The following is a 26,202-nucleotide window of genomic DNA, read 5'->3' as shown; positions in this document are numbered from 1 at the left end:
TCATGCCAAAACGAATTTACCTTAAAGATAACTACAATTATATTTTGAGCTTGCGTATCTGTTAATTTCAGGCTTTTCATGGGAATATAAGTGTTTCTCCAAGTGCATAAAGTATACGCTATAAAAATCTGATAAAAGAATGAGATGCTTAAAGATTATATGGTAAGATGGTTAAGATTATGAGAAGGTATAAATTATTGTAATAAAGGGTTTTCAGAATTTATGGATAAATATTGGCAAGAATGTGTATAAACCGCAAAATCCTTCTCACTATACAAATCCTTAACACTGTGTATCTCTCAAATAAACCTATAATTGTAAAATACGTTCATGCTTCGGTAATGGAACCCACATACAATGCTGACCCAAAAATCTACTACAATATAAATTGCACTACACCATTAGAAAGTTAACATTATGCCAAAAGATTATTTCATTTCGGTTAGGAGTTTTAGAGTAGATGGTGACAATTACAACGAGTAATATAATGAGCAGATACATGTCCTACAAAAGTAAACACAAAGACAACTTGAAGATAAAATTACAGATAAAGAACTAACGATTTACGTTTTGTGGGTGGTGCCAACATAAACGATACGATAGTTTGTGCAGATTCACAAATTATGACCATAATCCTGCAATTTGTATTATATCAAATGTACTCAAAGGATTATAGGTGTTGTTTCTCGAATTCAAGCTCATACTGCCTACTGTACAAATTCTGACCATTATCCTGCAATTTGTATTATATCAAATGTACTCAAAGGATTGTAGGTGTTGTTTTTGGAATTCAAGCACATACTGCCTACTGTATAAATGTACATTGATAGATTTCAGTTATACCCAAGTATCTATATAGCTCCTGTAGTCGGTAAACTCCCAACAGTGATCCTTTACAATAAAGGTTATGGTTATCCATGTGAAATTGTTTAACATATAATCCCTTATTATAATGATTTTGTATTATCATTGTGGCATATATCAAACTCATTCGTTCAGTGTATACATTCAAGTTTGTGGTTATATGTCTTTTGATTAAGTTAACCCATTTTAATTCATATTTCATAGTGAGTCTTTCTATGTTGTGATGTAACACTGTTGTTAAGTTAAGGGTTAAGCTTGGTACCTATCAAAAAAAATAATTCCGCTGCATTTGTTATTCGCCTGTCCTCATTAGGTACCTGATGTTCAGTGGTTGTTGTTTGTTAACGTGGTTCATAAGTATTTCTCGTTTTTTCATTTAGATAAATTCGTTTGTGTTCCCATTTGAATGGTTCACACTAATGAGTTTGGGCCCTATATAGCTTGCCGTTCGGTGTGCGCCAAAACTCTGTGTTGAAGCCCGAACTTTGACTTAAACATGTTATAATTGGTTACTCTTCAACTTGGGACTTGAATTGAGATTTGTCTCATATCACATCTTGTTATATCTATATATGAAGGATTGTAGATGTTCCTTCTCAACACTTACATCTTCCTAATTATAAAAAAAAAGAAGATATGGTATGATTGTCAATGAGACAACTCTCCACAAGAGACCAAATCGACACAGAAAATAACAACTTAAGGTCACCATACTGCCTTCAACTATGAGCACAAACCACAGCTTTATAATTTTCCTGGAAATATTTCATATTTGTTTTTTTATATGTCTTGTAGTTAGTAAAATACAAAATGTGTATGAAGGATGGTAGATTATCTATCTCAAATATGAACGCTTGCAGCCTACTGCATAAAGGTTTATGGAAAGATTTGATCCTTACTAATGTACTTCAGATTTTCTATTTATGAGTTTGACTGTTCCTCTTGTATATTTCGTTCCTCTTTTATATATCTCTTGCAGTTGGGAAAATACCAAAAATGTATGAAGAATTGTAGATTTTTCCTCTCAAATATCAACACTTGCAGCCTACTGTATAAATGTTTGTGGAAAGATTTCATCCTTACCAATGTACCTATATATCCCTTGCAGTTAGTAAAATATCAAATGTGTATGAAGCATTGTAGATGTCCTCAAAGGTTGACACTTGCAGCCTACTGAATAAATTTTCATGGAGAATTTCAACACATACAGCCTACTCTATAAGTGTCTTTTGGATATATTTCACCCTGACTAGAGTACCTATGCATGTCTAACAGTCGATAACATATAAAATGTGCATATAAAAGATTGTAGATGTTCCCTCTGGAATAATCTGAATATTTTCGGAAACCAATGACTCTATTTTATGAGCTTCATATATAATTATTTCAAGATTTTCCAAGTCTCCATATCATAAGACTGTTTACATTTTCTTATCATCATCATAGACACAATATTTATTTCTTGTCAATAAAGAGATGAGGAATTTCATTATATATACAGAAAAGCAATCATATAGGATTGTTGCTGGACAATTGTCACATTGATACAAAGTAAAAGTATTGATTAAATTTTAGAACTTTTATTTTATGAAAATAAAACTTAAATAACATAGAACGAAAGATCCACTAAACTCAATACATTGTACAATTCTAGATATTCCAATACATAAATGCATGAACAACGTATATACATTCTTAACTACACAATAAAACTGTTTTCATTTGATTTTAAACAGCCAGGAATCTGTTTACTTTCACCTTTTAGATATAACATTTTATACATAGAATTTAAAATGTATTCCTGTAAATGAATTCTATGTTTGTTACTTTAATGATAACCATTTTCCGAGTAGTAAAAAGTTCATCTTAAATGCATTTTAAATCATTGCACGTCTTCAATATATAAGAACACAGTTCAGTTGTCCTCCACATTGCAGATATTTATCCAAGAACAAATTACAATATTAATTAATTATAACAAAAACACAGATCTAAGCACAGTAAAATAGTCTCCCCTGTTCTGTAAAGAATGCTTGTTCGTATTCTTTCTTAATTGTGAGGCCGGCACTAAATCTTTAACCTACAAAATAATATATGGTTCAGTTGAATAAATAATAAGTCCAATACAATACAGAATTTCAATGCCTCAAACAGTTGTTATTTATTTTCCATCTAAGAATAAAGAGGAGTGTTTCATCAGTGCAAAAACAGAACATAATCCCAAGATTGTATCAAATTGTAAAATTTGTAATGCAGAAATACAATTCTTTTGTGAGACCAATCATTTAAATGAAAAGTTAAAATTATTTTTTTCTTTACTAATGACTTTACACAGAACCATGACTCAAATGATTTACCTTTTTGTTTTATGAAATGACAATGTGAGAGAAAACAAGGCTTCATCATAACTTTTTCTTTTTATCAAGTATTGGTAATAAGAATGTGTTGGTGAATATGTAAACTGTGATGATTAAAATATATAGTGTTGTGATAGACAAACATACTGAAGTGATAGACATACATAGTGTGGTGATAGGTAAACAAAGCATGGTGATAGACAATAGTGTGGTGATAGACAAACATACTCAAGTGATAGACAAACAAAGTGTGGTGATAGACATGGTGACAGACAAACATAGTGTGGTGATAGACAGACTTAGTGTCGTGATAGACATACATAGTGTGGTGATAGAAAAACATAGTGCGGTGAAAGACAATAGTGTGGTAATGGACAACAGTGTGGTGATAGACAAACATAGTGTGGTGAAAGACAATAGTGTGGTGATAGACCACAGTGTGGTGATAGACAAAAATATTGTGGTGATAAATACACAGACTGTGGTGAATGATTTATGTAGTGTGGTGATTAATCATGTGTGGCGGTAGATATATTATATGTGGCCATAATTATACTAGATATATAATATGTGGTGGTATATACGTTATGTGTGTGCCGGCAGAAGTATCATGTAGACCTAGTTACAAGTACAATAACACTGACACAATATATTTTTAAGGTTTACTCATCTTGAATGTTAGAATCTTTGACTGACAGTTAGTATACCATATTTGCTCCTTTTATTGAAAAGATATCTGACATGATATTTACATAAAATATTGAACGATATGTTGGAGCAGCTATTCTTTAAAAATAATTTCTTTTAAATTATTTCATTTCAACCAGGATTGTTTAATTGCTTATTAACTCTTTACATACATATGCATAATACTTTGCTAATTAACTCTTTACATACATATGTATAATACTTTGCTAATTAACTCTTTACATCATATGTATAATACTTTGCTAATTAACTCTTTACATACATATGTAAAGAGTAAAGTGTTGGTGTTGATATGAATATCAATTATTTGGTAATTTTTTATAAATTTCCTGTTTACACATTTTTTTGGAATTTTGGATCCTTAATACTCTTCAACTTTGTATTTGTTTGGTTTTTAACTATTTTGATATGAGCGTCACTGATGAGTCTTATGTAGACGAAACTTGCGTCTGGCGTACTAAATTATAATCCTGGTACCTTTGATAACTATGAGTAATACTTTTAATTTCAATGAAGATTACCTTTTCCTTTTCTTCTATGTTCTATCTTTCAAAAATCTAGTTTCATTTTTCTGAAGAAAAAAAATAATAACAGTGAGGTGTCACATTGAGTCATTTTAAGTTTAAAATCTAAATAAACATAAACAGATTTCTGTACAAAACGGTGGATTATTATCATGCTCATATCTACTTTTAAAATGATATAAATAGGGCTTTGAAAGATATACCCAGTGGTGTGATAGAAATAAAATATAAATTGAGGTGAAAATATACAGTGAGGTGATTGATCAATAAAGTAAAGGTGTTTAATATGTAGAAATATACATAGAGACTGTTGGGGTCGATATAGAGAGTGGGTTATAGATATAAAGAGTGTGTGGTGATTGATGTATAAAGTGAGGTGATTGATAAATAAAATGAAGTGATAGGTGTTTATGATGTGGTCATTAATATAAAGACTGTGGAGATACATATTGAGAGTATGGGGATATATATATAAAGTGTGTGGTGATTGATATATAAAGTGAGGTGATGGATAGATAAAGTAAGGTGATAGATAGATAAAGTAAGGTGATAGGTATTTATAATGTGGTCATAAACATAGAGACTGTGGGGATACATATCGAGAGTATGGGGATAGATATAGAGAGTGTGTGGTGATTGATATATAAAATTAGACAATGGATAAATAAAGAAAAGTGATTGGTGTTTGTTATTTGGTTATAAACATAGAGACTATGGGGTAGATATAGAGAGTTTGGGATAGATATAGAGAGTGTGTGGTGATTGATGTATAAAGTGAGGTGATTGATTAAAAAAAGTAAGGTGGTAGGTTTTTATGATGTGGTCATAAACATAGAGACTGTGGGAATACATATCGAGAGTATGGGGATATATATAGAAAGTGTGTGGTGATTGATATATAAAATTATATGATGGATACATAAAGGAAAGTGATTGGTGTTTGTTATTTGGTCATAAACATAGAGACTATGGGGGTAGATATAGAGAGTTTGGGGATAGATATAGAGAGTGTGTGGTGATTGATGTATAAAGTGAGGTGATTGATTAAAAAAGTAAGGTGGTAGGTGTTTATGATGTGGTCAGAAACATAGAGACTGTGGGAATACATATCGAGAGTATGGGGATATATATAGAAAGTGTGTGGTGATTGATATATAAAGTGAGGTGATGGATAAATAAAGTAAGGTGATAGGTGTTGATAATGTGGTCATAAACATAGAGACTGTGGGTATAGATATTGACAGTGTGGTGAGTGACACAGAGATTATGAGGATATATATAGAGAGTGTGTTGATTGCTATATAAAGTGAGGTTATTGATAATAAAATGTGGTGATAGGTGTTTATTATGTGAAGATATACAGAGAGACTTTTGGGGTAGACAAAAAGAGTGGGGGATAGATATAGAGAGTGTGTGAGTGGTGATTGATATATAAAGTGAGGTGATTGATAAATAAAGTAAGATGATGGGTGTTTATTTTGTGGGGATAGATATAAAAAGTGTGTGGTGATTTATATATAAAGTGAGGTGATGGATAAATAAAGTAAAGTGATTGGTGTTTGTTATTTGGTCATAAACATAGAGACTGTGGGATAGATATCCAAAGTATGGGGATAGATATAAAAAGTGTGTGGTGATTAATATATAAACTGAGGTGATTGATAAATAAAGTGAGGTGACAGGTATTTATGATGTGGTCATAAACATAGACTGTTGGGATATACATTGAAAGTTTGGTGATTGATATATAAAGTGAGGTGATTGATAAATGAAGTGAGGTGATATGTGTTTATTATTTGAAGATATACAGATAGACTTTTGGGGTAGATAAAGAGAGTTGGGGATAGATATATAGAGAGTGTGTGTGTGGTGATTGAGAAATAAAGTAAGATGATAGGGGTTTATTGTGTGGAGATATGCAGAGAGATTTTTGGGGCAGATATAGGGAGTTGGGGATATATATATAGAGTGTGGTGATTGATATATACAGTAAGGTTAGTGATAAATAAAGTGAGGTGATAGGTGTTTATTATGGAAAGATACACAGATAGACTTTTGGGGTAGATAAAGAGAGTGGGGGATAGATATATAGAGAGTGTGTGTGTGGTGATTGATACATAAAGTGAGGTGATTGATAAATAAAGTAAGATGACAGGTGTTTTTTGTGTGGAGATATACTGAGAGATTTTTGGGGCAGATATAGGGAGTTGGGGATATATATATAGAGTGTGGTGATTGATATATACAGTAAGGTTAGTGATAAATAAAGTGAGGTGATAGGTGTTTATTATGGAAAGATACACAGATAGACTTTTGGGGTAGATAAAGAGAGTTGGGGATAGATATATAGAGAGTGTGTGTGTGGTGATTGAGAAATAAAGTAAGATGATAGGGGTTTATTGTGTGGAGATATGCAGAGAGACTATTGGGGTAGATATAGAGAGTATGGGGATATATATAGAGAGTGTGGTGATTGATATATAAAGTGAGGTGATTGATAAATAAAGTAAAGGGGAAGCTTTTGTATTATCCTGATATATACATAGAGACTATTATGATATATACATAATGACTGTTGGCATCGGAATGGAGAGTGTAGTGATAGATAATCATAGTATGGGGATAGCTATTGAGACTGTTGTGATAGATAATTATAGTATGGAGATAGCTATTGAGACTGTAGTGATAGATAATCATAGTATGGGGGTAGCTATTGAGACTGTAGTGATAGATAATCATAGTATGGGGGTACCTATTGAGACTGTTGGGATATATATGGAGAGTGTGGTGATGAATACAGCGACTGTAGCAATGGAGGAATATATAAAACTCCACACTATATATATTTTTTTTCGAGTTATCTTTTTTCAAGTATCATTTTCTAAAAATACTTTACCATCACTATAACTGAGTGCTGCTTGGTTGTAAATCATTTAACTATTCTTGTTATTTCATTTAAAATTAGATGTATCCATGTTCTTTCTTTCATTTTCAGCAACGACCTCTAAATCCCTGCAAAATGTCGTTTGGTATTTCTGTAAGAAGAAAAAAAATATAAATAATGAATTTGAGAATCGCTACATGATAAGTATACACGCTTATACAAACATTTTTCAGTAGACATTGCATATCTGCATATCTCCTTTCACAGTAAATTATACATTGACCAGTATATTTCTCTCACTTATAGAATATACAAGTTATAGTATACAGTCTGGTGAAAAATAGATACAGAATGATGATAGATATAATCATTGTGTTACTATAAATATGATAAGATGGTGATAAATAGATATAGATAGGTGATAAGTGTGAAATTAGTTATAGTGGGGTTATGTGTATATACAGTGAGGTAAAGAATACACAGAACAGTATTAAGATATATACAGTGTGATGATATATAAACAAAAGGATAATATAACCAAAAATTTGCAAATTTTTGGTTCTTCCCTCGCCGGGATTCGAACCCATGCTACTGTGATATCGTGACACCAAATCGCCTGCACTGCAGCCGTCCCGCTAGACCACACGACCACCTGGGCTCTCAAATAAAGAGCTTTCAGTGGGCATGTGTTACCTTTCCACGTCAGTTTTAATCTAGCGGTGTACTACAGTACATGATATATAAGGCATGAAGATGTTATTTACAGATCTAACATTGTTGGGTTGATGTTTAGACGAGTTGTATATACATTATGTACACAGCCATGTATCACCATCATTGATATCGATCCGATGGATACATCTGTTGTAGAGTTGTCACTGACTCAGACGTTCTAATATATATATATAACTCGTCTAAACATCAACCCAACAATGTTAGATCTGTAAATTTGCTTTCGCAAATTTTTGGTTCTTCCCTCGCCGGGATTCGAACCCATGCTACTGTGATATCGTGACACCAAATTGCCTGCACTGCAGCCGTCCCGCTAGACCACACGACCACCTGGGCTCTCAAAAAAAGAGCTTTCGGTGGGCATATGTTACCTTTCCACGTCAGTTTTAATCTAGCGGCGTACTACAGTACATGATATATAAGGCATGCAGATGTTATTGTTACAGATCAGCTAAATTATCTATAGTAAAGGATCCTACAAATTAATATATATATATACAACTCGTCTAAACATCAACCCAACAATGTTAGATCTGTAAATTTGCACTGCAGCCGTCCCGCTAGACCACACGACCACCTGGGCTCTCAAAAAAGAGCTTTCGGTGGGCATATGTTACCTTTCCACGTCAGTTTTAATCTAGCGGCGTACTACAGTACATGATATATAAGGCATGAAGATGTGATTGTTTACAGATCAGCTAAATTATCTATAGTAAAGGATCCTACAAATTAATGTAAGATACAGTCACAGAAAATAATTATATTCATAAGTACGTCTATATATATATATATATATCAATGGTCTTGTGATTGATTTAAACAGTGCAGTTAGTTAAAAGATACATATGTGGAGGGGATACATATATAAAATATGGTGAAAAAATATCAACAGTGAGGTCAATAAAATATTTTCAGTGATGTCATACATATATAAATAAGGAGAAAGATAAAGGTGAAAGATATATAAAGTGAGATGACAGATATACACATTGTGGTGACAGATACACAGTGTGGTGATATATGTATAAAGTGAGGTGATAGAGATATAAAATGTAGTGAAAGATGTACATTGTATTGATAGATATATTGAATAAGGTGATAGATATATAAACAGAGGTGGTATATTAATAAAATGAGGTCTTACTTATATAGAATGAAGTGATATATATACAAAGTGTGGTGACATATATACAGCGTGTTGATAGATATATGAAGTGTTGTGACATATGATCAGTTAGGTGATAGATGTATAATGTGTAGTGACAGATGAACAGAATAGTGACAAATGAACAGTGTGGTGATAGATGTATAAAGTTTAGTGACAGATAAATATAAAGTGAGGTGATTTGTTTATGAAGTATGGTGATAGATATATAAAGTGAGGTGATAGATATATAAGATGTGGTGATGTGTATAAGGTGTGGTGATGTGTATAAGGTGTGGTGATGTATATATAATGTGTGATGACAGATATAAAAAGTGTGGTGAAAGATTTATGAAGTATGGTGACAGACATATATGGTGTGGTGACATATATATACAGTATGGTGACACATTTATATAGTGTGGTGATAGATATATAAAGTGTGGTAACAGATAAATAAAGTGGAGTGACAGATACATAAATTGTGGTGATAGATATATAAAAAGTCGTGAAAGATATGTAAAGTGTGGGAATAGATATATAAAGTCTGGTGACATATATATAGAGTGTAGTTAGAGATATATAAAGTGAGGTGATAGATATATATAGTGAGGTGATTTATATATATAGTGTGGTGATGGAGATGTTAAGTGTGGTGACAGATATATAAAGTGTGGTGATAGATATATAAAGTCTAGTGACAGATATATAGAGTGTTGTGACAGATATATAAAGTGAGTAGATAGATATAGATATAGTGGGGCGAGTGATATATAAAGTGTGATCATGAATATGTTAAGTGTAGTGACAGATATATAAATAATGGTACATATATATAAAGTGTGGTGATAGATTTATAAAGTAGTGATAGATATATAAAGTGAGGTGATAGAAAAATATACATTGAGGTGATGGATACATAAAGTGTGGTGATGGATATATATAGTGTGGTCACAGATGTTAAAAGTGTGGTGAAAGATTTATGAAGTGTGGTGGCAGATATATAAAGTGGTGTGACAGATATATAAAATATTGTGACACATATATAAAGTGTGGTGAGATATATAAAGTGTGGTAACAGATAAATAAAGTGTGGTGATAAATATATAAAGTGTGGTAACAGATAAATAAAGTGTGGTGATAGATATATAAAGTCTGGTGACAGGTATATAAGGTTTGATGCAGATACTTAAAGTGTTGTGATAGATATATAAAGTATGGTGACAGATATGCAAAGTGTGGGGATAGATATATAAAGTCTGGTGACAGATATATTAAGTGTAATGATAGATATATAAAGTGAGGTGATAAATATATATTGTGAGGTGATTGATATATGAAGGGTGATGATGGATATGTTAAGTGTGGTGATAGATATATAAAGTCTGGTGACAGATATATTGTGTGTTGTGACAGATATATAAAGTGTGGTGACAGATATATAAAGAGCGGTGATAGATATATAAAGTGTGTTGATTGATATATAAAGTGTAATTATAGATATATAAAGAGAGGTGATAGATATTTTTAGTGAGGTGATTGATATATAAAGTGTGGTGATGGATATGTTAAGTGTGGTGACAGATATATAAGGTGTGGTGACAGATATATAAAGTGGGCTGATAGATATACAGTGACATGATGGATATATAAAGTGTGGTGGCAGATATATAAAGTGTGGTGAAAGATATATAAAGTATGGTGATAGATATATAAAGTGTGGTGACAGATATATAAAGTGTGCTGATTGATTTAAAAAGTGTGGTAACAGATATATAAAGTGTGCTGATTGATATATAAAGTGTGGTGACAGATATATAAAGTATGGTGATAGATATATAAAATGTGGTGATAGATATATAAAGTTTTGTGACAGATATATAAATTGTGGTGATGGATATGTCAAGTGTAATGACAGATATATAAAGTATGGTGATAGAGATACAAAGAGTGGTGACAGATATATAAAATGTGGTGACAGATATATAAAGTATGGTGACAGATATATAAAGTGTGACGACTGATATGTAAAGTTTGGTGACAGATATATAAAGTGTGGTGACAGATATAGAAAGTTCAGTGACAGATATATAAAGTGTGGTGGCAGATATATAAAGTGTGGTGGCAGAATATAAAGTGTGGTGACAGATATATAAAGTAGTGATAGATATATAAAGTGTGGTTATGGATATGTCAAGTGTAATGACAGATATACAAAGTGTGGTGACAGATATATAATGTCTGGTGATAGATATATAAAGTGTGGTGACAGAATATAAAGTGTGGTGACAGATATATATTAAGTGTGGTGACAGATATATATTAAGTGTGGTGACAGATATATAAAGTGTTGTGACGGAGTCTGGTGACATATATATATAAAGTGTGGTGACAGATATATAAAGTGTGGTGACAGATATTATGGTGACAAATATATAAAGTCTGGTGACAGATATATGAAGTGTGGTGACGGATATATAAAATGTGGTGACAGATATAAAAAGTGTGGTGACAGATATATAAAGTCTGGTGACATATATATATAAAGTGTGGTGACAGATATATAAAGTCTGGTGACATAAATATGTATATATATAAAGTGTGGTGACAGATATATAAAGTATGGTGACATATATATAAAGTCTGGTGAAATATATGATAAAGCGTATATAACATGGCAAAATCCGTATCACATGCCGCATCACCCTCGATCAATATCATAAAGTGACAGAAGAGATAAATCAAGTGAGGTCCTAGATATATAGCAATTATCTATCATATTGAATACACCTTAATTATTGGTAATCCTGGCTGACCCGACTGCATAGAACTTATGACGAATACAACAATCATGACAATCATTTTTCCTTTGTGGCTTCAGTTTTTTTTTTACTTCAAAATTTTACTACAACCTGTGTGATATCCAGTTATGGTGGACACATAGTGATAAGGTGCAGTGGCGGATCCAGGGGTGGGTTCAGGGGGGTTGGAACCCCCTTTTTTTAACGATCAATGCATTGGAATGGTGACTTATAGTTGGACCCCCCCTTTTTTAAATGGCTGGATTCGCCCCTGATAAGATGTATGAAAAATTACCATCAACATCAAACCACTCTCGTTTTACAAGATTTGTTACATTTTTCACCATATAGGTTTCAAGTTTCAAGTCCTAACACAAATCTATCTATCTAGGCTATTATTTGAAATTCCCATTGTGACGACATGAAGACAGAGAAAAAGATTTCACCACATAATCTTTTGCAATACGATATTTATCCACTCTTGACAGTGTCAAAATTAATTGATTTTGATATCACCTAAAGGAATGTGTACTTTTTTATAGTCATGCACCAAAAATTACTGTTATAAACGTCATTTGCCAATTTTTTTTAACGGTTATTTGTGATTTCCCGATTTCCCAGGGATTACAAGTATCACCCTCATACATGACCAGGGGTAGGAGGGGTCCTGATCCCTTAAACATGAAATCCCGAATTTAAATAAATTTAAATTCGGACATCCAGTACTAGTAATTCAAAAAAAGAATTCCTGTATCTCTTAATAGATCCCGAAACCCTGAGCCTAAAAACACCAGATCCTGGAGTCCTGATAAAGGCCCTATCCCCCCTCATACATGCACGATCCATAACAATATTTTTAAGACTTTCTTGACGCCGCAAGAAATCATTTGGTCACCTCCTATGCACACTGACATGATAAATACACATAAAAAGAATTTATTGTCGGACTCTTTTGAACCAAATCACATTTTTTAGTTGGAAAAGGAAAAGAAGGGGGGGGGGGGGTTAGCCTCCTTTCCTAGTTTTAAATGTTATTTTGCATTTAAAGTTGATCATGTATGTTTTCATTGCTACAATGCATTATTTTGCATACCTTTCACATGTTTTTTTTACGTTTTAGACGTTATGTGTGCTCTGAAGTACTGGGAAGAGAGCCACTTCAACAACTGAGCACGACGTGTATTTTCTTTCGCAGATAAATGTAAATAAAAGCGTACAAATCTATCTCCACATAGAAGATTTTTTTTCAAAAAGTGAAAGTAGAAATTACCGGATCCGCACAGTACCGGTCGCGCATGCGCACAAATACAAGGTTACAGTCCGGGTTACAATATCTATAACCTTGTATATTATATACCTCCGGCTGCTGATGCTGATCATGCTGATTGTTTTGATCAGTGAAATTTAATAAAAGAGTCCGAGAGTTCCGAGAAATATATTTTTACGTTCAACACACTCTAGACTTTTCATCGTTAAAATGGCGGCAAATGTAGACGACATTTGTCAGTCTTTGGAAACAACAACACTGTCAACAGATGTATTATCAACATTGGTTGAGTTGAAAGCAGCTTTATCAACTGTCAGAACAATAAACCTTCACACAGTAGTCTCAGTTCCATCTGTACAGAAGTTATTTGGCTTGTTAAACACTGATGACGGGTTTGTACCTCATGTTTTACTACAATTTTGCAAGTCATTCTATATCTTAACAATATTATCTCTATGTACAGTTAATGCTAATATAGACCGTTCTCCACAGTACATGCTTACATCAATTGGAAGGTCGACTATCAATGTAAAATAGACATTAGTCATGTTAGTTTCGCAAACTATACATTTTTTTTCTTTTGCTATTTAAAACAAGTTGATTGATGAGCATTGATAGTGATACTTTATTCATGACAAATGCAACAAGATAAAAATCACTTGTGTTACTATTGTTACATGTACTATTGAGCAGTTGAGGAGAGCCATTTCAATTAATATTTTATAGTGTGTCTATGATGTTAGACTACTTTGACAAATGTTTGATGTCCCATCTACGATAGTAGAGGGGCATTATGTTTTCTGGTCTGTGAGTCTGTTCGTTTGTCCCTTCATCCTGCTTCAGGCTAAAGTTTTTGGTGAAGGTGAATTTTGAACATGGAAAATTATAATGCGAGTGGGGCATCCGTGTACTAAGGACACATTCTTGTTTAAGGAATGGTTAAAGTTGGTACCCATTAAAAGTCAGGTACTGGATGTTCAGACAGTGGATATGGTGTGTTGATGTGGTTCATATGTGTTTCTTGTTTTTTATATAGATTAGACCTTGGTTTTCCTGTTTGAAAGGTTTTAGACTAGTAATTTTTGTACATCATTTTGTACTTAATGAATCATGTTCTCTAGTATAGGATGATCAGGATCCTCAGTTTTCCAGACTTGTATATTGTGTTCTTATCCCTTTTACTGCTTCCGAGTATTTCACCTCAATAATCATAATATAGATTTAAAGTTTGTTGTTGTGTTAGAACCAAGGCTCTGTGTTAAAGTCAGTTCTTTGACCAGTAATGGTTAAATTTTACAAAAAGTTACTTCGTTCAAGAGTTGTCTCATTGGCCCTCATACATTTTGTATAACATGTATAACATCTTCTTTCTTATATCTGTTCATCAACCAAAAAAGGAAACATTTCAAAGAATTCTGACTATAGACTGATAGACACACACTTTTTATAAGCTTGGACAGTGTTGTAACAATATTTCTCTAATTCTATGGAAATTTATCCCTTTCCGAACCCGTTGTATAAAAAAATTTAATCAACGTGTGGTTGCTGGTGATCTCAAAAGATCATTGGATGATTTTTAGGGTCATGACCTTTTTAGCTAACTGGATGAATCAAAATATGATAACAGGTGTTAACATGGTTAATGAAATTGACAACTTCGTGCAATGTGAAAGGCACTCGAAGGGGATTTTCGATTAACAAAATAAGGAAATGTCTTTTTAATCATTAGAGAAACACATTCTTACATAGTTACTCGTGGATTATCGGATTTATCCAATCTCGATAGTTAAATTATAAATTTTAAAGTCCTCGCCGAGGCGGCTCGGACTTTAAAATTGATAATTTAACTATCTCGATTGGATAAATCCGATAATCCACTGGTATCAATGTAAGAATCTATATATAAACATGACAAAAAACTATATAAAAATAATTTGAAAAGGGCTTAAATGTAACTCATCATATCGATACATGGCATAAAACATCCTAAGTACAATGTACATGTAGATGAATGAAATGTGACAGTGTGTTATTGCATCCCTTACAACAAAAAAGATCTGAGAATGTTGTGAAACTATAAACATGATAAACAGCTTGTTCAAAACCAATAACAACATTTCAAAAAAATATCTGAAATTAGAGTTACAATAGCTTCATATTCAATTTTATTGTTAGGTTTAGTGACTATTTTTTCTTTCAGTGAAATCATTGAAGAATGTTGCAGTATTTTAAAAAATGTTTTGCTAGCATGGTCACCTGCTGTTGGGTTGGACCTATTCAAAAATGATTTTGATATAGGATTAAAGCACCCTTCTACAACAATACAGTGTTTATGTTTAAGACAGGTAACAACCTTTTATGTTTAGTAAAACGAAAACATACATGTATGTAAGGATTATTTATATAGATCATGAGTATGCCTTCTAATGTTGGATGAAGGGGCCATTTGATATGCTTACACATTTTTCACTATTTTGTTCAATCCTGGATTATCCAGGAAAAACAGTCGCCTAGACAACTTCCTGTTTGGGTCAAATGACGCAAGAACAAAATTCATTAGTAATAGATGAGGGTAGAAACATGTGAAAAGTGAACATTTTGAAATTTGTAAATTCTTATGATCAAAAGTATGAAAAATGCTTTGTTTTAAGTGTTGATCATGATGATAATGATTTAAACAGAACTCTTTGAAAAATTTCATGCACAGATCATTATTTAAACAGGTTCAAGATAGCATCAACTGAAGCATGTGCAATTTTAGAACATTTTTTTCTGGATTGGAATAAATAGTGACATTAAGGTGTATTGAAGCTCAGTGAATAGATTTTAGAGTGACTTACATGACTTAAGCTGATAGGAATACATCAGCTTTTTCTAGTTGAGATAATACATGTTATAAGATATTTTTATGATAATGAAGTTATCAAATTTAATACCATACAATTTTTAACTATAAAAAAATATTTCTGGGGAAGTCCCCCACCAGCAATGTATTAGTGTGTACTTTATACCATTATCAGATATATAAAACCATACATAAGTCCTAGGCTATACATTCAGGCTTATGCTTGTGAATCATCATGTACATTTTTCTGTAATCAACACTCTTATGAAATCTCTTTTTCAGCTAGAACTTGCAGGAGAAGATGACCAAACACTTCTGAATTGGGATTCAGCAAGAGATGTCATCAAAACAGTGATCAATTTGATAGCTAGTCCTTCCCTACAGGTGGCAAAACATGCACAGAATGTAATACTTAATATAAGTATGTTTTCTTTATATCAGACTATCGTGATTAAACAGGGGCCTAGCTAGAAAGAAACGATGTGCAAGCAGAATTTTTTGGGACCCTTTCCTGCAGAAAAATGTTTTTCTTCTGGTTTTCGGTCATAGGACAGTTAAAAGAGGCGCTATATGTAGTCAGGACCTATAAAAAATATATGATTGTAAAACTATTATAAATAAATCTTCTGAATAGAGTAATACATAAACAACACATATTTGTGATACAGAATTTTCTCAAAATCGTAAAAAATCTGCTCTTTGGGTCTAGGCAGAATCAAACTGCTCTATTACTTTGTCAAAATTCACACTGAAATAGTATACCGATGAATATACAGTAACTGCATGTCGTTGTTCATTGTTGATCGTACATTTGTTTTCAACATACGTAGTACACTGATAGATTTCAAACATGTTTAACCCCGCCGCATTTTTGCGCCTGTCCCAAGTCAGGAGCCTCTGGCCTTTGTTAGTCTTGTATTATTTTTATATTAGTTTCTTGTGTACAATTTGGAAATTAGTATGGCGTTCATTATCACTGAACTAGTATATATTTGTTTAGGGGCCAGCTGAAGGACGCCTCCGGGTGCGGGAATTTCTCACTACATAGAAGACCTGTTGGTGACCTTCTGCTGTTGTTTTTTATTTGGTCGGGTTGTTGTCTCTTTGACACATTCCCCATTTCCATTCTCAATTTTATTCCATGGTAGCACTCGCGTACATGTTCGGCATCAAGTGACCTCCCAATTAAATTAGTCAAAATTACATGCCAGGTCAGTTTCGTATGTCTCAGACAATGTTGAGATTTGTTCTTGTTATATTGTCTACTACACAATGAAGCAGATACAGCGCAAAGAAGCGATTTTCTGATAATACTTGACAAGACTCCACTCTCTAGTTCCCTTATCATATGGTCTATGAATGCAAAAAATAGTGAGACTTTCCAATACTGTGTTGGTGTGTTTGCAGGGTGATTGGCTCCGGTAGTCTGCCGACTACATCGCCTCGGCATATTTTCAATGATATAGAATGGTTCTGATAATTCTAATGCTGATGGGTACATCTCATTCCAAACTGATGAACCGTTCACTGTAAAATGTGCTCCAAAACTACATGTCTTAGACTGAGTATTACAAATTCAAATCTTGTAAAAGATACAAGTTAGTGTCCGATTTTGCCATCATCTCCAATAAAATTTTATTTGAAACCAAATGCCATTATTTAATGATATTTCATCAATTAAAAAAGTGACAACATATAACATTCAATTTATAAATTTTTATTTTGCCATTATTTTTTTTGCATGCCCAATCGATGTGCACGCAACTGCGTGTTAGCATATAGGAAGCTACGTGCCAGTTAAAGATCACACCAATATCTCTGTATATATGCTATAACGTGCATTCATTCTTTTTTTTAAGACACAAGATCACACCAATATCTCTCTAAAATGTGCTTCCATTCTTTTTTCTAAAATTCAAGTTCACACCAATATCTCTCTAAGATGTGCTTCCATTCTTTTTTCTAAAATTCAAGTTCACACCAATATCTCTCTAAAATGTGCTTCCATTCTTTTTTCTAAAATTCAAGATCACACCAACATCTCTCTTTAGTGTGCATCCTTTCATGTACCTGAGGAAGCAGGGGCATTAACATCCTTTCCAAAATTTATGCTATTCAGTGTAGCTGAAAATTATTATTCCTTACATCTGTTGTGGACATCATACATGTATATAACAACATAGGAATGTTTGTATTTTGTAGGCAGAACAAACGATGGTCTGGATTTTATCTACTCTTCAGAAATGTTATCATCTCTACAAGAAGTCCTTCAAAAAGATGATACTGTCAAATTCAGAGTTTATGAGGTATTGTTTTACTGTATATAAATTGTACAGTGGAATCTGTTTAAACAGAATCTCATTTGTTTTTTGCAATTTTATATAAACTTTGAAAGAATATTCACATGTGATTGTTGAAAATTTATTTTTGTCTGGTTTCTCTGTAAATATGATATAGAAATTCATCCTGATTAAGGGCATATCCAACAGTTTATTTCTGACGGTGATAATTTTTTCCCTTTCAAATATTTTATTCTTCAATTGACAGAGAATAAAATTTTGCCAAAAAAAATATATGTTGTCGATTTCGTTTTTGCAAAAAATGCTGCTGAAAATTGAATATTTTTACAATTTTTGAGTAAAAAACGTTTTTTATTTAAAAAAAAATAATCATGATCTTTTAATCATTATAAACTTATATAATTGGTCTCAAATGGAAGCTAAATAATATGAGATGGTAAGAAAAATCTAACTTTTCCATTTAAAGCATTAATTCTTACTCAAATAAAGCCAAAAACGTCATGGTGAACCCAAAACAACGGCAAGAAATGAACATTTGAAATGCACATTTTTGATTTTCTTAAATATTTCTAACGGTGTCGATTTGGCCAAAGTAAGATATGTTATTCTTTGAAAAAAATGGAACGTCATAACGTTTTGAAAAATATTTGTCACCATACTCGTTTTTGAGAAAAAGTGAGAAACATAATATTGTTTACTCAATCCCTCCCGTAAGCCTCCGAAATTGCGCCAAAAATTAAGACGTTTTCCGAAAATAACGTTATGTTTCCCCGCTATTTTTTCAAAGGCAGTGCGACGGTGTGCAGACAAATGTATTTACACTGTGACTTTGTTGGGAAGTTGTCTCGATAGCACTCGTATCACATCTTCTTATTTATAATGAACCAGTATCTGAATGAGATAATAATTCAGTTAGTTTTACTATTGTGTTCGTCAAAATTGTGAAACATACAAACCGTTGAATTACAGACTATTTAAATAATCCCTATGGTATCTTTCATCCCTCTTTTAAAACAAAATCCGTTTCTGTGTCTCGGTCTATAGTATCAAAGCAGGGTTAATTTACATATAATATTTCCATTTGATTTTTTTTTGTTCTGAATATTCATGATTTAGTATGCCACTTGACGGTCCGTCATCCATAATCATTATTTATTTACCGTTACTTTACAATGAAGCGTTTTGCTTTTATCGGAATTATCAAAGAGCACGTGATATTTTGTAACCAAACACTTGTCTAAAAACTCAGTTTCTCCGTATTATTTATTCATTTTGCAGTTTCGAGCTTTTTATTCTTTATAGCTATAACAAAAATCTGTATGTTGACTCTTAGTGTTTTGAATTATATGGGTCATTGGGTTGCTGTCGTATTAATGTATACCTTTAAATCTTTTTCAAAACAAAAGGATTGATATGGGTATGGAAATATTCACATCTCTGGACTTCTCCCGTCTGATAGTATATCTATGCTAAAATTGGGTGCGGCTGTTAAGCTGCTCGGATGCATAAATTTGCAGCCTCGTTTAGTAGAAATAAAAATGTCGTATATCCGTAGCATAGTGCAGTGAGAGTTTCGCTCTATCTATATGTTAAACAAACATCTAAATAAATGGTTGAAAGGATATATATTGATTGATTGATTGTTGGTTGCTTAACGTCCAGTGGCAAATATTTTATGCATATTCAGGACGAGAACAAGTTCACAATTAATACAATAGGAGGGTCTGGTCATAAAAGAGGCCATTCAGGATGATGGTCGGGGAAATTTAAACTGCCACATGAAAATGAGGGTATGTTGGATAGGGATCGAAATTTTGCCTTGCAACAAGCCACCTACGGACCCCTCAAAGAGTCGTTGCGAGGGTTCTTAACGTGCAAAGAGCGTGGCACTCTCTTTACACGAGGTATCGGATTTAACGTCCGCCTTCTGACCGCACGTGACTGCGAACTTGATACATCCCGCACAGCCAACGAACGCTCCACTTCGGGAAGCGTTTTACTGCCGGTCGGAAGAAGACCAAGTGACCAAATTTCTATACCCCAGTCACCCTTGGGGTTTGAAAGGATATACGTACTTCGAATAAAATCTCTAGACAACAACAAAGGTTACATGAATCTTCAAATAAGTCATATTGTTGATTTTAACACACATCCTGCGCCTTTTGCAGTTGTAGATGAAAAAAAGCTTTATTTAACAAAAGAGATCAGTAAAACAATAACTTGAGAATAAAGAAAGGGCCGAAAAGTGAGCCTGACTGCCTTTGTTTTACGCTTCAATATATGAGTTATTGCATATACACAATGGAGATTGTTTCTGTTCTACTGCCCTCCACCTAGTTTGGCTGCATACAATGTATCTACTGATGTTGACTTCTATTTTTTTTTATTGATTATTCAAACAAATGAATTGAAAGAAAAAAATGCGGAAAGAAAGTCTAGAATTTTCGTTTAGAAATAAAATATAAATAAAAACAAAATACCAAAACTGAAAAACTGTTTGAGCCAATTATCAGTTGAGAACTAATGATTATGCATCACTATATGAAATTGATAAATTGATTGCTCCCGTGCTCCAGTGGCAAATATATTACGCATATTTACGACGAGGCGAAAGTGGATCTGAAGTAAATCATTGATACATTATTATGATAAAGAGTTTGCTAGCGGTAAAACGTATGCCGTACTAGAACTAGACTTTTGCTAAATTATATTTGTTTCCTCATACACCTTAAACACCAAAATCGTCAGATACTTTCTACTTGTATGTCAGTGTATATATTACAATGTTTTCCTATTTTTTTTATTTTTTTTAATTATTACAGTGTCATCTTATGTTTTACATATTTCACGAGATAAAGGTCGTATTCATTTAAAAAGCTACTGTACATTAATAGCACTTCAACGCAAAGCTTGATGAATGTTAGTTTACGCTGTATTTTATTTTTCTTAAGAAACCTTTTTTTCATCTTTCTCAAGTAAAACCATACTTTGAGTTTTCTATTCTAAATGACAAAATCTCGGAACAGTTTGGTAAAGAATTAATTACAATTTGCATTCTAGTGCAATAATAATTCATTACGCATTTGTTCTCGTTGTTCCTTACTGCATGTTTTGACGATAATTTCAATATGACAGAAACTTAAGTGAGTATGGTCTATAATGATCAGGATAATTGCATTTCTTTTATATATAAATGATAGACCAAGAGGACAAAAATATCTTCAGAGATTTGAGCTCTAATTTCTGTCAATATTCTGTATGAGTTTTTTGTCGATTCCCGCCGTGCTCTTTCCTTTGATGAAAGAACCCTCCCTTTCCAGACGGCCATAGCAATTCCAATGGTGATTCCGTTATGACGTCGTTGAAACAACTTTAAATTACGGGAAACAATAGACGACGTTTACGTTTGTTATTACCTCCCCTGAAACTGTTGGATATGCCCTTAAATACTAAAGACTGAAGCATTGTATCATTGATAAGCAGGAATAAAGCCTAACATCTTAAATGTTCTTCTTTAGCACATAGTCATGATAGTCTTGGGTATTTGTGTTTTTTACCATTTATGTACACACAAAAATATGAATTTATCAAAATGTTTGCTTGTATAATTACCAGCCAAGATAATGAAGAATTTGCTTTCAGAAACATAAACACATTTTTTTTTGTGGCCCTAGTTTATTTAAAAATCTTCTGTACATCCATGAAATAAAACCAAAACATAATTTTATGCTTTTGTTATAGTTAATAGTTCATATCAGTAAAATATCAGAATCAGCTCTGCAAAAGACACGGGAGTCAGGCTTACTACAACTGCTGTTAAATGAGATCCATAAAGATGATATTCTTACTCAGTTAAATTGTTTGGAACTACTTTCTGACCTCGGTATGGTAGAGCATGGGATTGTATTTCTAGATGGAGCAGGAATCATTAAACAGATAGAGACCCTACTGTCAACATCTTCTACAGATCTAATGGGAGGACTCTTGTTACCAGGTATGCAAACAATAGATTTTCCCACAGAGTATCTTGTTTGGTGATAATACAAACTTTCATATTGAATAAAAACAAGTTACTATTTGTAGTTGCATACCACTAGTGATACATTGTCAATCAAAAGAAAAATTGATAAAAAAAATATCAATCATATCTTTTAAATCATAATCATTGATTATTATTTCATTTAGATGTTATTCTTATTCATATTAACTTTAAATTAATTATATTAAAGAATTTGATGCTCATTTTGTAAGAGTTAAACATTCATGAAATAACTGAGGAATTCAAGCAATGATAGTTGAAAGAGGGGACACAAAAATATCAAAATTTATAATTTATTTTTACTTGTTAAGGTCCACCAGAAAATATTTCATGCGTATTCATGATATGATGATCATTCTGTTGAAGATTTAGAGACATGTAGCTATTACATTATAGCTATCATACCGTTTAATGTAGATTAATTTGATATGCTGATGAATTTCAGGTTTAATCAAGTTTTTTGGCGGTGTTGCCTATTTTTATCCTAAGGAAGTGTTTAATGGGAACAAGACATTTGTTAATCTGCTGTTAAGAAACTTGACTGCAGAAGATAAAAATTTATGCAGTATTTCTGTACAGACTATTGGATTAATAGCTAAAACCATAGAGGGAAAACTAGCTCTTGAGAAATTAGGTAAATATTAACAGTATCAACACTACACTATTTTGCAGCAATAAATCTGACAATATGAAACTAAGATGTGGTATGATTGCCAATGAGACAACTCTCCACCAGATACCAAATAACACAGAGGTTAACATCTATAGGTCACTGTACAGTCTTTTACAATTAGTAAAACCCATACCACACAGCTGTCAGCCATAAAAATACCCAGAAATGACAAATGTAAAATAATTCAAACAAGAATTAATGCCCTGATTTATGTACACAACAATGAACAAAAAACAAATATGATATACTGCAACAAACAACAACCACTGAACTACAGGCTCCTGACTTTGGGCAAGCTAAAACAGAATTTGATGGGGTTAATAAAGTTGTTGGTGCCATACCCTCCCCTTTACCTGGGATAAGGCTGTTACAGTACAAAATAAGAACAAACTATTATAAATCAGTTGAAAACAGATTCACTCCTCAGGTTGATACAAAAACCATTTTCAACCACAATCAAAGCAGTCTGATCAAATTACTTTTAGGAACAGGGTGAGTTATAAAAGATGTCAAAGATTTTAAATTTGTGCACAAAACCAAGACTTTTACTATCCTAAAAAATTATAAAAAGAGAAGCACATATATTAAATCTTCTCTTTTGTGTTTGCATTGGTTTATCATAGTTCCAGTTAGCTCTTGCAGTTGTTTTTAAACAGAAATAAGGTATTATATTGTTGTGCTTCTTCATTGTTGTCAATTAATCAAAATTACAGATTCAAGTGAGATATACATGTACATTTTTAATATGATTTAAAATTGTATTTTACAGGAAACATGTTTATTGATGGGTTACAGACAATAGGAAAGATGGTGAAACAGGCACCTTCAGATCTACGGGAAATTGCTCTTCATACTACTGCAAATCTAATTCATATTCCAGTAAGTATTATGGCAAAAGTGTGAATATACTACTACATACGGGGGGAAAAAGGTAGGATTTGGCCATGCAATCATATATATACCCTCTTTGTACATGAAGTTGTGAATATATCAGACATGTATACTTCATATGGGGAGATAATCAAATACTGAAAGGGGAGATAATAACCTTTTGAATGTGTGTTTTTATAAATAACATATTTATTCTTGGGGTTTTCCACACATCCACTTTTACAGTGTTAATTCATTTCTACGTTTGCTCTTAATCAGTAACTTGCTTTCTACTTTTTTTTTTGAATCAGTGAATTGATATCTACATTTCCTCATAAATCAGGAACTTTTTCATATGATCAGATACTAGTAACCTACATTTTCTCTTTTCTCATTGTATTAATTTCTGCATTTCCTCAGAAATCAGTGAATTGATTTATACATTTCATATGCAATTAGTAATTCTATTATTTTTTTTTTATATAGCTATTGAATAATTATTAACTTGATATAGACATTTTCTCTTGAATCAGTAAATATCTACCAATGGGACACTCCAACTGACAATGCCATAGATTGGGAAGAAAGGGGGGAATGATCTCAAGTTCTCTGGAGGGTAAAAAAATTCTGCTCCACATGTGGTATCTGTCGTGTTTCTCATGTAATTAATAACCAAGTGTTCTAAGTTTACTTATTATTTTTTTATTATTCTAATTACAGGTACCAGAACAAACATCTGACAACTGTAAGCTGTCAGAGAAATGGTTTGATCATCTGGACCCCAACATGCTTCAGATCATCATGTCTATCGCTAGGCAACCATTTCCAGAACTTAGACACAGTTCTCACAGTGTCCTTTCAGCACTAGCTTTGATACCATGGGGACAGAAAAGATTATGTGAATTTCCAGGTTTTAACGAATATCTTCTTGATCGATCAACAGAAAAGTCTAAAGAAGCTAAAGAGTCCAAATATGAAATAATTAGAACATTAGCAGAGAGTCCAACTTCCATGGATATTTTTGGCTCGCCCTATATTGTCAAGTTAAAGGCTTATTTTCTACAAGGGCCTATTTATGTGCAAGCAGAAAGCCAGGTGGCATTTGAAGGGGATTAATTTTCTTAATATCATGTGAAAAATATTTTTTTATTTAATAAAAATCTGTTATTAGCTGAATGACGTTGATTTTTCTTACTGAAAACCACACTTATTGTCATCCTTTAAACTAAGTTGAAAAAATAACAGACTATTTGATTGTGCTGTTTTCAGCTGCAGTCTCAACAATTTATCATTTGTGATTTGGTCAATTTATGGGGAAGCACTAGTTAAAGGTCCATGGTATTTGCTATGCAGTTTTTATCATAGCACATTGCATTTCCATGGAGATTATCATAATTATGAACAAGACATGGCTCTTAAGTCAACAGTTTGTTTAAAGTAGATTTAGTATACTCAAGTCTTTCAAAGCCAAGTAGCTAATACCTATCAAGTATTATATTCTTCAGCATTGTTTGTATTTGTCCTCTTTGGTCTTGAATTTTTTGGTATTTCATTTTATATGAATGATCAAACTCATCATAGATACCAGGATTAAAATTGTATTTGCGCCAGATGCACATTTCGTCTACATAAGACTCATCACTGACAATAGAATAAAAAATAGGTTTAACAGGCCAAATGAAGTTCAAAGTAGCATTGAGGACCAAAAATTCCATAAAGTTTTGCTAAATACAGCTAAATGATTATGTGGGGTATACATAAATGAAAAAAAACCTGAAGATGTTTAGAGGGCAGTATACAGTCTTCAAGGATATATATAGATACCATAATTGTGATTGGCGATGACCTATCCAGGCTTCTAGAGGTACAACCTTATTGTTAGGAAAAAAGCTGCTAGTTATTAATAATATAATTTTGAGATTCAATTGAATAGGTATTTGTGAAGAAGAGTTAAACACTTTACCTGGCTTCTTTATTGTGGGCACTGAACTATATATCATATATTAGGTCTGAAAATGGTTTACTTCATAGTTTGAAGTGAAAAATATTTGAATCTACATTTTAAATTGATACAAAAAAAAATCTGAATTCTCTGCACTATAGATTTTCATATATGCAGTTTGAAATGTATCCATAATAAATGCATCACATTAAATGCATATACATATGAGAATATAATTATAAACTGGTTTGA

At 32.5% G+C, this 26,202-nt stretch overlaps 1 protein-coding gene and 1 long non-coding RNA gene across 2 annotated transcripts; one reads left to right on the top strand and one right to left on the bottom strand.

Moving 5' to 3' along the window:
• Positions 1 to 2,428: 2,428 nt before the first annotated feature.
• LOC134708086 (uncharacterized) lies at positions 2,429 to 13,246 on the bottom strand. The gene is made up of 4 exons (XR_010105802.1): positions 13,108 to 13,246; positions 7,350 to 7,488; positions 4,451 to 4,500; positions 2,429 to 2,944 (listed from the first exon to the last, which is right to left on the bottom strand). It is a non-coding gene; the product is annotated as an uncharacterized LOC134708086 (long non-coding RNA).
• Positions 13,247 to 13,451: 205 nt separating this feature from the next.
• On the top strand, positions 13,452 to 25,184 carry LOC134708085 (26S proteasome non-ATPase regulatory subunit 5-like). Its single transcript, XM_063568385.1, has 8 exons — positions 13,452 to 13,673; positions 15,482 to 15,626; positions 16,409 to 16,547; positions 18,329 to 18,432; positions 22,168 to 22,420; positions 22,911 to 23,099; positions 23,908 to 24,017; positions 24,729 to 25,184. The coding sequence occupies exons 1-8, from the start codon at positions 13,492 to 13,494 to the stop codon at positions 25,122 to 25,124; spliced, it is 1,518 nt and encodes a 505-aa protein (XP_063424455.1). The 5' UTR covers positions 13,452 to 13,491; the 3' UTR covers positions 25,125 to 25,184.
• The last annotated feature ends 1,018 nt before the right edge of the window (positions 25,185 to 26,202 follow it).

The sequence above is a fragment of the Mytilus trossulus genome, chromosome 2 (genome assembly GCF_036588685.1).
Source record: "Mytilus trossulus isolate FHL-02 chromosome 2, PNRI_Mtr1.1.1.hap1, whole genome shotgun sequence".
NCBI lineage: Eukaryota > Metazoa > Mollusca > Bivalvia > Mytilida > Mytilidae > Mytilus > Mytilus trossulus.
This window is presented reverse-complemented; position numbering and strand designations above follow the sequence as displayed.

What these genes read in the sequence shown, in the direction of transcription:
- LOC134708085 (XM_063568385.1), top strand. Translation starts at nt 13,492, where the DNA reads ATGGCGGCAAATGTAGACGACATTTGTCAGTCTTTGGAAACAACAACA. An exon ending in AGTGTTTATGTTTAAGACAG is followed by an intron (nt 15,627 to 16,408) that starts GTAACAACCTTT and finishes TCTCTTTTTCAG; the next exon opens with CTAGAACTTGCAGGAGAAGA. An exon ending in TCAAATTCAGAGTTTATGAG is followed by an intron (nt 18,433 to 22,167) that starts GTATTGTTTTAC and finishes CTTTTGTTATAG; the next exon opens with TTAATAGTTCATATCAGTAA.